General features: G+C 30.0%; 1 protein-coding gene across 8 annotated transcripts in view; it reads right to left on the bottom strand.

Moving 5' to 3' along the window:
* Positions 1–14936, bottom strand: part of LOC142325357 (major facilitator superfamily domain-containing protein 6) — a 75920-nt gene that overhangs the window by 26852 nt on the left and 34132 nt on the right. For all 8 annotated transcript variants that reach the window (XM_075367027.1, XM_075367026.1, XM_075367028.1 and 5 more), the window contains 2 exons: positions 3534–3786; positions 1921–2111 (listed from right to left, as the gene is read on the bottom strand). In XM_075367027.1, the coding sequence (XP_075223142.1) occupies positions 1921–2111; positions 3534–3786 (444 nt within the window). The remainder of the gene's footprint in view (positions 1–1920; positions 2112–3533; positions 3787–14936) is intronic.

Below are 14936 nucleotides of genomic sequence, written 5' to 3'. Positions count from 1 at the left end.
AATTGTAAATAAAACCATCTATTTTCCTTTTCCTGCAAACCTAAACTTCACTCATACCTACTGTAACCTTTCATTCCTTTAAGAAACTTGAGTTCATCTGTCATATGTATACAGACATTACAATAGCTACTATGTAAATATCACCAACTCATAATAATATAGGTACAATAAATATCTCATCTCCCATCCCTTTTACAATAAATTCTACTTCTCAAAAGTTTAAAATAAACATAAAATTAAACTGGGTTTAAGCCAGTTCACAGTCTTTCCCAGTTAAATTAAGTCATTCTAACTACAAGATAAGGCAATAGTAGCCAGTTGCTATAAAAATAGCACAAAATTTAGAAATATAAATTTAATGTATATTTTTTTCAATTCTATTTAATTTTTTTATTGCTCATTAATTTTCGCTCTACCCCAAACTGATTGAATTATTAGAAAAAAAATTTTAACATATTATTTTTTTTTTAATTTACCTTTATAAAAATGATTAACTATTATAAAAACTGAAAAAAGAAAAATCCTCAGAAAGATCTTAGTTCTAAAAAGATATTAAAAAAAAAAAAAATTAAGATCCAATAGAGAATATACCAGACAACAGAAAAACTCACAACCAACTTTAGGAAAAGAAGACTATGCTTCTATGGTCACATTAAGAAAACGCCCACAAATAACGTAACTAAAAGAATCATAGAAAACAGTCACAAACTGGTTCAAGGAGGTAATTGAGGAAAAAAAAATACAAAATACAACTGGACTTGATCAACAAATAGACAAGACTATAAGGGAATGGTACAAAATATCATGAGGTTCCAAATTTTTGCAAAGAGAGAGAAAACAGAATCGAACACCTGTTCTGAAGGGAAGAAAAAAGCCAAATTCAGAAGAATGAGGAAGTACAGGGAAGAGAAGCAAAAAAGATTAAAAAAGAAATAAACCCACACTTAGCGTGATCCATAGCAGATTGTAACAAAAAATATATTTATTGATAGAACCCTAAGTTTATTTATCCTTTTCTAGTAAAAACAGATTAAAAAATACATTATCTTCTAAAATTATCTGTATTCTGACTGTCAAATGTGTAACTGCATTTAATTTTTATACAAATACTAAATGTTTAACATTTATCACTTTTAAAGATTATGTTAAACATAATAAATATAAAAAAATATGTAGCAAATTAAAAAAAATTCTATAAAACCTTTCAGCATGTTAATAAAATCTTACAAAAAAGTAAACATACTTCCTGCCAAAAAAAAAAAATTAATTAATTGTGAATGAAAATTCATCACATTTAAAACGAGAAAATTTCATTATTTTATACTAAAAATGAAAAAAAAAAGAAATAATACTCTATATATATATATATATATATATATATATATATATATATGATAAGAATGTAAGCAAACCTAATCAATGGGACTAAAAACAAAAAACTGAGCATTTGGACCATCATATTTCATAAGTTGTTTCAAGAAGGCGGCAACATAGTTATCTCTTAATAGAGTTATTTTTGTTAACAAAAGTATAATCAAATAAAGGAACAAAAGAAGAATAAAAGTTCTGTCTGTGGACTAAACTTGAATTAAGTGTTTAGAGGAGATTCAGCTAATTTGACTGATGGAAAGCAGTAGTAAACAGTGAAAAAATTAAATTAAATTTTGTACTAATTTCGACCAAGTTTTCATACTGTAAAATAAATCTGCTGTATTCTTAAAAAAAGGAAATCAAAGAACTAAAATGAGCTATCAACATACAATATTAAATATTTATGATAAGTACAAAGACAGAAGAAACAAAAAGAAATGTAGTGCAATATAATTCTAATTACAAAATCTACAGTTTTATTATGCCTTCTAGCAGTTCACAAAGAGAAATAAAACAGTTATCAAGTTCATAATGAAAAAAGGAACAAACCTTAAGTTTTAAACAGCAGATTAAATCAAATAACATGCAACCAAAAGCAAAAAGGAATGCTGGAGAATAATCCTTGATTACAGATTTTTTTGACCATAGATCAATAGCATAACCACCAATAAGAGCTGCAAAACCAAAACCAAAAGTTCCCCAAACTCTTTGCATGCCATACTTCTTCTCTGCACCATTACCTGTCAAAAAAAAAAATCAATAAGTTTGAATAATTTATTAAGAATAGTAAAAACCATGATTATTTCTGATTCATAAATCTTATATTTAAAAATGATTTTTTATGAAACAGTCAAAAATGAAAAAAAAATATATTACAAGCAATGAATCAGTATTTGGGTATTCCCAAGTTTTGACGATAACACAGTGTGAAGGTTGATACTAATCTTCACTGATAGAAAGATACACAATAAATTTAAAGGTATGCAGAACCCTAATCATAGTTACTTACTGTAGTAAGATAAAAAATGCAGGTAAGTTTCATTAGAAAAGAAAAATTTTGTTTTAAGTTAATTGTTTAAGTATAAAATCTTATACAGAAACAAAATAACAAAAATCAGCTAATCTCAAACCCAAGAATGAACTGTTGAAACTGATAATATATTACCTAACATAGTTCAAAATGAAAAATCCTCACCTTAGATATTTTTCCTGATGCTTGAGGTATAAAATAAGAAAATTTCTACATGACCATACTTTGTTTCTTAAATTAGTTTTTTTTTAAATTTTAAAATCTGTAAACAATAGTAACATTTTGTCTTCAGAATCAGTCTAGATAGCTTAGAGACTGCATTCATTTAATCCTCTGGAGTGGGCAAGCCCCTGTTTATGAAAAATGTTTCTTCAAAATGTAGCATTTCTAAGACAAGGATGAAATATACACTTCAGTGCATGCAATATAAATGTTGTCAGTATGGTACATTTAAATAACTTAAGTACATTATTATTGTAGAAACCTCTCATCTCTGAATAATTATTTTTTAGTAGAACACATTATTTATAAAGAAGAAAGAGAATTACAAATATTCTTTTACAATGTATTACTTATAAATTTCAACTACACAAGACCAATACACTGACTTATCAATAATTTAATTTTCCAAAAAAAAAAAACATAACTGTAAAAATCAAGTACAGTGACTCCAACTACAGCCAAAATTCCTTGTAAGTGGAATATTAATATTTTATATAAATAAAATTATCTTACTAAAAGCTTTCAGGCTAATGAAGTTGAATGCATTTCAAAATTAATTATCTTTTAAACAGTTTTGAACTATTAGTTTATTATTGCCTGTTTTAGCCAACCAAAAATGCTTCCGTGGAAACAACTTACATCCCTTAAGTAATTGAGATTAATCTTAACTACTATATGTACATGTAGTACACAACAATGAAATTCTGCAGTGACTCTATGCCTGGATTATAAAGAATAAATAATTAACTGTTAACTACCACCTGAACAGGTGATATAACAGATAAACATACTCAATGTTACACATCATGAAGGGCAACAATCAGAGATGAAGAAAGTTAACCACTGTTTTTTATTAAATAGTTAAAATACATATATTTTATTATACAATCATTTAATGTGTACTACTCACCTAACATATCAAAACAAATAGCATCACTTACACTATTGATTACATTAAAACCAATAGAACCTAGACTCATAAGAATTACATAAGACCAAAATGAAAAGCCTTTATAAAATTCTGTATCAGCAGAGTATGTGACATTATCAGTGTTTATTTTACAAATCACTTGACAATCTGAATCGCTATAAGAAATATTCTGTTGTATTTCAGTTTTATTACAAATTGACCAACATTCTTCTTCTACAAGATTGTAACTTGACTGCAATAAAAAAGAAAATATTATTTTATAAATATAAAAAGAAAATTATTCAAAATTATACAGAAATCTAAAATTTTACCACAAATTACATTTTATACAGAAATTTAACAAAATTAGATAATAAAATAAAAGCTTAAACCTATAAGTAATACCTGTGTTAGAAATGAAAATGCAAGTTTTTCAGAAAATCTTTTTCTTTATTTTTCAATGTAATCACCTTTTAGGAGGATACACTTTTCCAACATCCCTGCCATTTTTTAAACCCTCTAAACGATACGATTTGTCAAACTCTTCCAAATAGGTTTTTGTCTCAATGATGACCTCTTTGTTTGAGCAGAATTTTTTTCCCACTTTATTGGTCCAATAAGTCACTGTAGTACTGCCCCAAGATTGTGCTTCTTTTTTCCAGAAAATCTACGAGGATTATTCCCTGCGCATTCCAAAAAATTGTAGCCATGATCTATTCGGCTGATGGGACCATCTTGGGCTTCTTTGGAGCAGATTCACCTGAAAAAACCCATTTTTTTATTGTCGTTTGGTCTCTGGCATATAGTAGTGGATCCAGGTTTCATCAATGGTGATGACTTGATGTAAAACCTCTTCCAAAGAGATCCAAACAATGCTTCGAAGATGACAGCCATAGCTGCTTGCTGTCTCTAAAGAAAGCATCACAGGACCCATCAGGCCAACAAGTTTCTCATTCTTAATCTAACATGTAAAATGTTTAATGCTGTTCTGTATGACACACTTATGGGCTCTGCTACTTCATACACTTTCATCTAACGATCAGCAAGAATCATGTTATGGATCTTTTCAATGATTTTGTCAGTAACCACGTCAGCTGGGTGACCTGGGTACTCCTCATAAAAAACAGATTTACTGCCACGCTTAAATTCGTTAAACCAATATATCACAGTTATCATAGATTGTTAAGAGTCCTTATAGACAGAATCCAACTTCGCTTTTATTTCTTCGCACAATTTTCAATCCAAAATAAAACGCAAATTACAGATCGATATTGATATTTTTCCATTTATCAAAAAACATCAAATACATTCAATATCAATGGCTGCGAAATAAAAACTAGCCTACGAATCAGTCTGAAATTTTCTACGGCATCATTTGATAGATGGTAGAATATTACGGTAATGCCAACAACTTTCTTCAGCAACGCCACCTGTCTTCAAACACGGGTAGAATATACTTATTGATCCACCCTCGTAATTCAGACTGAATTTTTTTAATAAATCAATTTACAGTGAACTATCTCTTACAGTAATTAACTTTTTAGGTAATATATATATATATTTTATTTTACTGAAATTAATCTTTTTAAGATTCATATTATTCCTTTGTACTGTTAAAATATATTTAAATCTGTTACGTAAACCACCTAGTACAAAATATTGAGATAAGACATATCTTACCTTAATTTTTGATGAAAGTAATTTCGCGATATACCGCATCCTCAATCATGATTGAAATAATTCTGTTATTGCATAATAAAAATCTAAACATAATAATACTAAAATAATGAAAATTGTGAATTAATTGAAACAAGTATTGCTGTCAGTTGCAGTTTTCATAAGACCGTTCCCCTCAAACACTGTCTGGTTTATCAAACTGAAATTTTGTGTGTAAATACTTTTCTAATATAATTAATTCTGTCGTCTCTATTTATTTATAATATTTCTAAATTTGTGTTAATATCAGAAATAGAACGATTATTGTTTATTATATGGTCTGCTGCATTATTTAAAGCTAATTTATTATTTTTGTAATTTCTATAATGTTCAAGAAATCTAGTTTTAAAGGATCTATTTGTTTTTCCTATATAAATACTATCAGAATCATTGCATTTAATTTTATAAATTCCACAGAGATTGTTTATTTTATTATTATTAGTTTTTTAAAAATATATTATTATGCGGTTATTAGGAATGTAATCTCTTTATTGTAAGTAAGTTTTAGTAATGTATTCAATGATATTATTTGTCTATAAATACTTTGTGTATATTTTTTCACTCTTTTTTTGTCTTATTATGTATTGATTGTAAGGTAATTATTTTGCTATTGTGTTTTGATAGTTACTTTTCTATAAATATTAAACTATTATATCTATATTACTATGAATGTTTTTGTTAATTTTTATTATTTTTATGGTGTGGTCTATACGTATGCTAGGATACATGTTAATTATGTCATAAGTAACCATTCTAATGTCTTTATTTACATTTAAGCTATTTAATTTATTTACTAATCCGTAACTATTTTTTATATTAAAAGTATTAGGTAAATCAAATGGATCTACTTTATTTAATAATATTTATAAAAAAACAAGTATCGAAACACAACAATAAAATAACTACCTTACAATAAATACGTAATAAGACAGAAACAAGTGAAAAAATATACATAAAGAGGTCATTGACCTCTTAATTTCTAATGAAAATTGCCATAAAATAAGCCTCATTTCTATTATAGTGCATTTTTAAATAAATTTCTTTATATTTATTTAATTAATTTTTATGAGGTACATCATGCCTTTGGAAACTACTCCCCCTCTTAGCCCACCGTAATGATGAAATCATTACGGTGGGCGAAAATTATTACGGTGGAATAAAATTGTAAATATTTACAATTTTATTCCATGTGTTGAAGTTTTTTTGCACAGTTCATACTCTGCTTTGCGCTTTTCCTTCCATGTTCTCTATAGGGTTCATCTCAATGTAATACCCATCAACAGTCTGCCATCATCACAGTAGTCTATTTTCCTTGATACCTCCTTTCCATTTCCTTCATGTCCTGATGAAATCTCTCACCCATCTCTTTGCTAACGGCACCCAGATTTTCAGAAAAATAGTCCACATGTGAATTTAGGAAGTGAACCTTCAAGCTCATGGCAGCAGCCTAAGTTTTTGTACTTTTGCAGCATTTTCTCAATGATTGATTTGAAATTTGGATCCTTCTTATTGCCCAGAAACTTGGTTACTAAATCTTTAAAGGCACCCCAGGCTTCTTTTTCTGCAACTTCCATTTGCTTCTCAAAATTACTATCTTTGAGACATTTTCTAATGTCAGGACCGGTAAAGACACTCTTTTAGTTTGGTGGTTCATAAGACTGGAAATTGTCACAGATGTATTAAAACATTTACCTTCTTTTGATAAGGCTTTGACAAACTGCTTCATCATGCCTAACTTGATATGCAGAGGTGGAAGGAGAAGTTTATTTGGATCTACGAGAGCTTTTTGGAGCACATTTTTGGTTTAAGGTTCTAATAAAGCTCTTTTTGGCTAATCTTTCATTATGCAATGATTTTCTCTGTCTCTGCTATCCTACTCCCACAAAAAACAAGGAAACTTTGTGTATCCTTCTTGTTGTCATAGAAGCATAGATTTATTTTGAGACTGCTGCATATAATCCACTTTATGATTAATTTTATTGAGAATGAATTCCAAATTATAATAACCCTTTTTTAAATGGACAGAATGTCCGACAGGTATTGATGGATATGTATTCCCACTGTGAAGAACAACTTTGAGGCTTCTTTTGTATGAATCTATGAACAGTCTCCAATCAGTACTTTCATACAGAATGTTCTTCCAAAAAATATGGTAGAAAATCCTTTTCTCTGTACCTGAACCAAGAAAATGAGGTGCCAGCTGCTAGCAGGTTCTTCTCTTTACCCCTCCAACCAGGTAATTCTGAATTTTCTTTGGTCAGATGTAAGTCTCAAACCAAATCGTTTAGTTCAGACTGTACGTAAAGCACTGGTGCACAGCTATCACCGGTTCATACTCCTCGATGTTGTCTTCATTTAAATCACTTTTGGAACCGTCTATTTCAGGTAAATTTTCTGGTGGAATTGACACACTTATATCTGGACCATGAGGAACTGGGCGTAAAGCAGATGGCATATTTGGATAGACGATTATTTTTTTTTATTTTTCAAATTGAAAATGTGAACACAGTCAAATAAAAGTAACAATCATTGGTATGATTGTGTGGCTCTTTTCACCACTGGAACTCCAAATATGAATGCTTCTTATTCACCCTTTAACCATCATCTAATTCCTTCAACACTTGTGTAGCAAATGTAGTAGGGTGCCCAAATTTTTTCTTGATCTCCTATTTTTACTCCGAAATATGTGAGGTACACTTGTCAAACGAAACATGATGTTATATTTAGTTTTTGCTTTTCCACCATCACCACAAATGTAGCAAAAAGAATCTGCAGAATTTCAGCAGTCTTTTGAAAACGGAAAGTTTACTTTATGCCTGAAAATATAATTTTCCTCTACAAAAACGTGTTTGATCATGGAGAACGAAAAAACTCTATTTACGCATGCTGATGGTTGAAACAGCATCGATAGTAGTTGAACAGTGCATGAATGGCACGAATAGCTGCCAATAAACATGTTACATCTCGTTAAGTCTTGTGACAGCCAAGTTCTGCCACCACTGTCTTGTCATCTTCAACCCAAACCCCCCTGCCCATCTCTTGAGACTGCTAAACTGTTTAGCACTAAGATGCATAGTATAGGAAAAAAGTGTATTATATTAATTTATTATAAAGAAAAGAAATTTTATAGTATCACATTTTCGCAATTTTTCAACTTTTTACAAATTTTGAAATTTGCAATTTGTGAATAATCCTGACATGATGGAAAAAATGAAAGGTTATTTTTGGATTCAGTGCTACCCAAACGTTCGGGAATTAGAATTTTGCATGCGAATCATTGCTGGTTTGCATTAGCCACCTGCTGCCGCTAGATGTGGCTAATAGTACTCTTTGTGAATCAGTGTTCCAACAGCTGTGATGGTGAGAGGCTGCATTGTTAACTTTCATGCGGTTGTGTAACGTTGTGTTTTACTGCTTCAACGAAGTTCTAAATGGCAGATTTTAAAGAGCAAAGAACCTGCATCAAAATTTGCTTCAGGCTTAAAAAAACTGGTGCAGAAACCCATCGCATGCTTGTGGAAGCATTTGGTGACAATGCTATGACTATGAGTAAAAGTAAAACTTTTTTGTGGTACAAACGATTCAAAGATGGATGAACGACAATCGATAAAGATGAGAGTACAGGAAGACCATCAACAAGCGCAACACCGGAAAACATCGCGAAAGTGCGAGAGGCTACTGTTGCAGATCGTAGACAAACAATCCATGATGTTTATGCAATTGTACAAATGTCATATGGGTTCATGCAAATTGTCGGGCAACATGAGACGCATTGCTGCAAAATTCATACAGAGACTGTTGAACAACAACCAGAAATAAAATCGCGTAGCTGTCTGTAGTGAATTGAAAAATTCAGCAAGAGATGACCCTAACTTCATCTTCAACATCATAACCGGTGATGAGACATGGGTGTACGGGTATGATCCTGAAACTAAGCAGCAGTCGTCGCAGTGGAAGTCACCAAGTTCACCACGGCCAAAAAAAGCACGCTAAGTTCGCAGCAACGTGAAGTCCATGATGATTGTTTTTTTCGACATCAAGGCATTATCTATAAGGAATTTGTTCCTCTTGGTCAAACTGTCAATGGGATGTTCTATTGTGAAGTTTTGAAGCGGTTACGTGAAAGCATTAGGCGCAAACGTTCAGATCTGTGGGGTACCAACAGCTGGGTTCTGCATTATGACAACGCGCCCGTGCACAGATCGCTAACCGTTCGGAATTTCTTGGCTTCCAAAAAGACAGTAGTAATTCCCCATCCACCCTATTTGCCCCGTGCGACTTTTTTCTTTTTCCGAAATTAAAATTTCAATTGAAAAGCCATCGTTATAACACAATTGAGGAGATTCAGGAAGAAACGCAGAACATGCTTCGAACACTTATACCTGCAGACTTCCAGGGATGCATGGAATCATGGGAAAAACAGTGGGATCACTGTATCAATGCCCAAGGGGGTTAATTTGAAGGAGACGGTGGAAATTATAAGTTATGGTAAGCTATTTTATTTTTATGGTAAAATTCCCCAAACTTTTGGGTACCACCTTGTACATAGGAATCAATTATCAAAAGTTAACATAACATTTCACAATCCAAATTTTGCAGGTTTGTTATGAAAATAGAAATAATAAGTATACAGAATAATTGACGAATAATTACAAAATTATGAAATAATTAGTTACAATTTTAAATAAAGTAAATTATGTTAGAACAAGTGATAAAATTAAAAATTTTAAAAACCGAAGCCGTTTTAAAGAAACATATCTACTGCAGCACCCCTAGCTGCTTATAACCATAAAACCAATCTAAGAACCTGCTGTGAGGTGATATCTACATAATGCAAAATCTGCAACAAGATCGGCCCAGCTGTTTTAGAGAAACACATCTACTTTAGCACCCCCTGGTGACCTATAACCGTAAAATTAATCTAAGAACCTGCTCTGAAATGATACTCACGTAATGCAGAAAACTGCATTGAAATTGGTCCGGTAGTTTTTGAGGAAAATGGTAACAGACATACACATAAACAACCTCTTACCCTAATCGCACATATGGCCTCCGTTCTGTCATGGGTAAATATTTTAATACAGCATGATTTACATATAATAGGAAAGTTTATTGTTACATAATCAATGTTATTTTATTTGAAGAAATATTACTGAATGAATTATTTAAAAATGTTTTACTAGGAATTATATGAATTATTTAAATATGTTTAATTATGAAGAAATATTATGTTCATTTAAAAAAAATCTTTGTATAAATAATTAATTTTCATATGAAGAAAAAATTTTATTTCTGACATTGACCTTGAATTTAACTAGCTAGATGTACTACAAATGTTAGATGTTTTACATGTTATGAATTAAAAATACTTTACTTTAGTTTTATGAAGTAAAAATACTTTATTAACTAATCCAATACTCCAATATATAGATTTATTGAAACAATCAACCGGCGAAATCAAATTTTAATAAATGGACCAAGTTATAAAAATAATTAACTAAAATATGTAACTAGAATATCACGTTAAGTACAGATAAACTGGTGCAGTAACATACGTATAAACAATGAAATAAATAATACACACAACCATATGTTTAAATATCAGCAGTTGTACATGTTAAAATATTATAAAGCAGAAATAAAATAGAATAAAATAATTTAATGATGGAAATTACTTAAATAATTAAAATAAATAATACAACAAAATATATTCCCAATAATAATCCTAATCCTGTTTTAGGTACATTCTGCACTTAGTAGAATTTCATCCTAAATATTTCACAATGGCAGTTGTGGAGTATATGTTGTCGTGAGTAGTTTTCGCCCATGTGTAAGATAATTTAGAGATATTACAGTTAATTACGGAATTGTATCAATAGATTTAGGCATGGCTAAATTAGAAGTTTCATATCATGTTTTTATTCATTATTATAATTTAAAATAAGTTGTTTTATTATTTGGACAATTTGAATAATATTTATGTAAATGTATAAAATGATTTTGAAAAGAATAATAATATTAATTGACTGTATAATATTAATAGCAAAGAAAAATTTGTAACAGAGAACAGAAACAAATACCAAGATGTTAGTAATTATATAAAATGTATTAACCATACTAAAATGTTAATGAAAAACTAGAAATAGTGTTGTCAAATAATAATATACAAAATAAAAGAGGAATTTGGTATATGTTTAGTAATAGAGACGATTACAGGGAATTTAGATTTGAATGATGAAGAAATATTAAATCAAATAAAATAAAAGCAAAATGATATTATTGATCAAATAAGTAACATTGATAAACGTAATTTTTGTTTTCTAACATGCGATACATGAATTTATCTGTTTTTTGATGCTGAAAACTGATTTAAACTAAGAATCTTTCTATCACCCACCATTTTTGAACTTTAAAGAATTTTTTTCATTTTTCAACGTATTGTTAGCATTTTAAGCTCCTATTATATTGTATTTTGTTAACTCATTTTTTATCGTTTAATTTTGTTAATGTAATTTGTAAGCTATAAATAAACAATACTAGACAAAGAATTATATCATATCATTATCAAATACTATAACATCATATCTAATACTGAAGGGTGAGCCTTCATGGTCAAAATTAATGTTTGGAAACATTTTCTTGGCAAACAAAAATATGATAATTCCCACAATATTATTAACCAACTTCTTACTTGATGCAGAGCTATGGGATGTAATATGTCTTTGAAAATACATTTCCTCCACTCACATCTGGATTTTTTCCTGAACAACCTCGGAGATGTAAGTGACGGACATGGAGAACGTTTACGTTTCCACCAAGACATTTCAGTGATGAAAACTGCTAAAAAGGGAAATGGAATACTAACATGCTACCCGATTACTGTTGCATTAATCTAGGATGTGCCTGAGGCTATTTATAAAACAGAAGTATCAGTGAAATCATTTTAACAAAGGTATGGCCATGCAAAATTATAAATTTTACAGATTTTAACTATATTTCCCCTAATTTTTTTTAGTAATGCAATTTATTTAAAACTAAGGGTGATAGAAAAATTACAGATCTGTAATGTATGCAAAAAAGCAATTCAAGAAATGGTATCACACTTTAGAAACATCAAAAAAATTTTTTTTGTCTATCAGTGATCAATATACTGTAAATGTAGTCAATAACATATATATAATGTAATAGAACTGTAAAAATAATAGAAGATAATTTTACTGACTTAAGTAGTAAAATGTGAAATCAAAAGCAATACGATTAAGTAGTAATTGCAGTAATAATATATATAATAAATATTTTTGTTCAAATGAATTAATTACATATAAAAATATTGAATGTGAAAAAATACTGTATTAACTGGTAAAATAAATAATTGTAAATACATAACATTAGAAGTAAAAGGAAATATTGTTTAATGGATACAAGAGTTACAATATTATTTGGCAATACTGCTGAATAAAGAAAAATTTAAAACAGAAAATAGTACAAACCATTGACAATACTAAGACATTACAAGGAATATACTTAATAAATGCAAATAATAAAATTTTATATAGGGATAGCCCATTACAACATATGAGTACAAGCTACAGGCATCCAAAATTTTTATTTATTAATGAATTAAATTTTGAAGAGGCACAGCATACAGATTTGTCTATTCATTTAAAGAATTTATATTTGGAAAAGATGAATTTAAATAATTTGTCAATAATTAAAATAAATTGTTTTGTAACAGGTGGAAGTCAATTTGGACTTTCTTATTGTGCTTAATTACTGTATTTACTGAATTTAATTTTATTAATTGCTATTATTGTTACATTATAATATTTAAAAATAAAAAACCTGAGGTCTTTTAAAATATTTAAAAGACCTGAGGTTGTTAATCATTCCCCGGTTGTTTTATTTGGGGATGGAGCAGTTATAATAAGTGACAGATTCCTCACATTCCAACTGCCACTTGCATCCAGCTTTCATTAACTTCTGGAAAGCATTATGCTCAGGAATAGAGTGCAGCTGCAGACTTTATCTTTATTAAATTAATATTACTCAGAATTAATTAACATCACTCAATGTACAATATTACACTAATATTGTAATACTGTACTCGTTCATTCAGTAATTAACATCCTATTTTATAAATCATTAGCATGTACACATAATGATATAAAACTATTTAAGTACCATCTTAAATTTCCACATCGATTTTGATTCCACAAATGTTAAATATCAATAAGTACTTGTAAATACACATGAAAATATTTTCAAGAATTTAACATGAAACAATTATTCAACTGAAGACCTTTTAGTAAAATTTATTAATAGAAAGCCTTTATTAAGAGAAAAGAAAGAGCAAAAATTAATTTTACATTGTATTACAATATAATACAAGAGGTTATCTCTAAAGTAAAGACTGTTTCACTATAAAAAGATTTATTCTGAAAACTTTATAAATATTTTTTTATTTCTCTTAAACTACATACTTTATACTACTTTTCTATATAATCACTACATGAATTAATAGCGATACACCAGCTTCAATATACCCTCATCGTATTCTTCTGCCGCCAGTCCATTTAGCCACTGATTAACAGCATTTTTAAGTTCATCGTCACCCACAAATTACTTACTACTCAAAAATTCTTTCAATTTCCCAAACAAATGGTAATCAGAAGGCGCTAAGTCCGTACTTTATGGTGGGTGATTGTAAATTTCCCATGCAAATGTTCTCAGTAAATCACGTGTATGTGCATTATCATGCAGCAGGACGACGTCATCAGTCAGCCGCCCACATCGCTGATTTTGAATGGTATGCCGTAACTTACATAGAGTAGGCTTCTGCATTTATAGTCGTTCCATGTGGCATAAAATCAATCAACAGTATGTCAAATTGATCCCAAAAGAATGTGGTCATCAGTTTGCATCTAAATGGCTGTGGCATGGACCTATGTTGGTGTGGTTGGTGATTGAGGAAGACACCATTCATTTCTGCTGTTTTCTCTCTGGCGTGTAATACAAAATCCATGTTTCATTGCCAGTAACAACTGAATTAAGAAACTAGTCACCTTTTTCTGTGTAGCGCATCAAAAATTCCAAAATGCAAATCCTATTTGGATTTTTTTGTGATGTTCCGTTAAGATGTGTGGCACCCAATGTGCACAAACCTTTCTGAAGCCTAAATGGTCATGAAAAATGTGACCAACAACAGCTCTTGAAACATCAGGAAAAAGAAGGACCTGGTCAGAAATCGTTGGCGACGATCTTTTCTGATTTCATCATCGAACTGTTTCAACACGTCCTCAGTGATTGCTGAGGGCCTCCCCAAATGTTCTTCAACATGTACATTAATTCTGTTGTTTCTAAACCTTTCACACCATTTTCAGATGTTTCATTCATACATCACCGTACACAGCAACCAAGTGCCTATGAATTTTAGCCGGCTTAACGTTTTGATGGTTTAAAAAATGTATGATTCACATATTTCACAGTCAGTAGCAACATCGATTTTCCTATTCATTTTATAATGTAATAACTCAAATGTAATCAAAGATACTACAACAAGACAACTTACAGACACAATGCAGTGTGTACATTACTAGCGTGGCCATGAAAACGACACAGGTTCACCAAACTTAAGGAGAGAAATTTCCCAGCGGTCTTTACTTTAGAGATATTCCTTGTACATAAAAC

The sequence above is a fragment of the Lycorma delicatula genome, chromosome 5 (assembly GCF_047948215.1).
Source record: "Lycorma delicatula isolate Av1 chromosome 5, ASM4794821v1, whole genome shotgun sequence".
Lineage (NCBI taxonomy): Eukaryota > Metazoa > Arthropoda > Insecta > Hemiptera > Fulgoridae > Lycorma > Lycorma delicatula.
The sequence above is the reverse complement of the archived record's forward strand: the minus strand, read 5'-3'. Positions and strand labels throughout refer to the sequence as shown.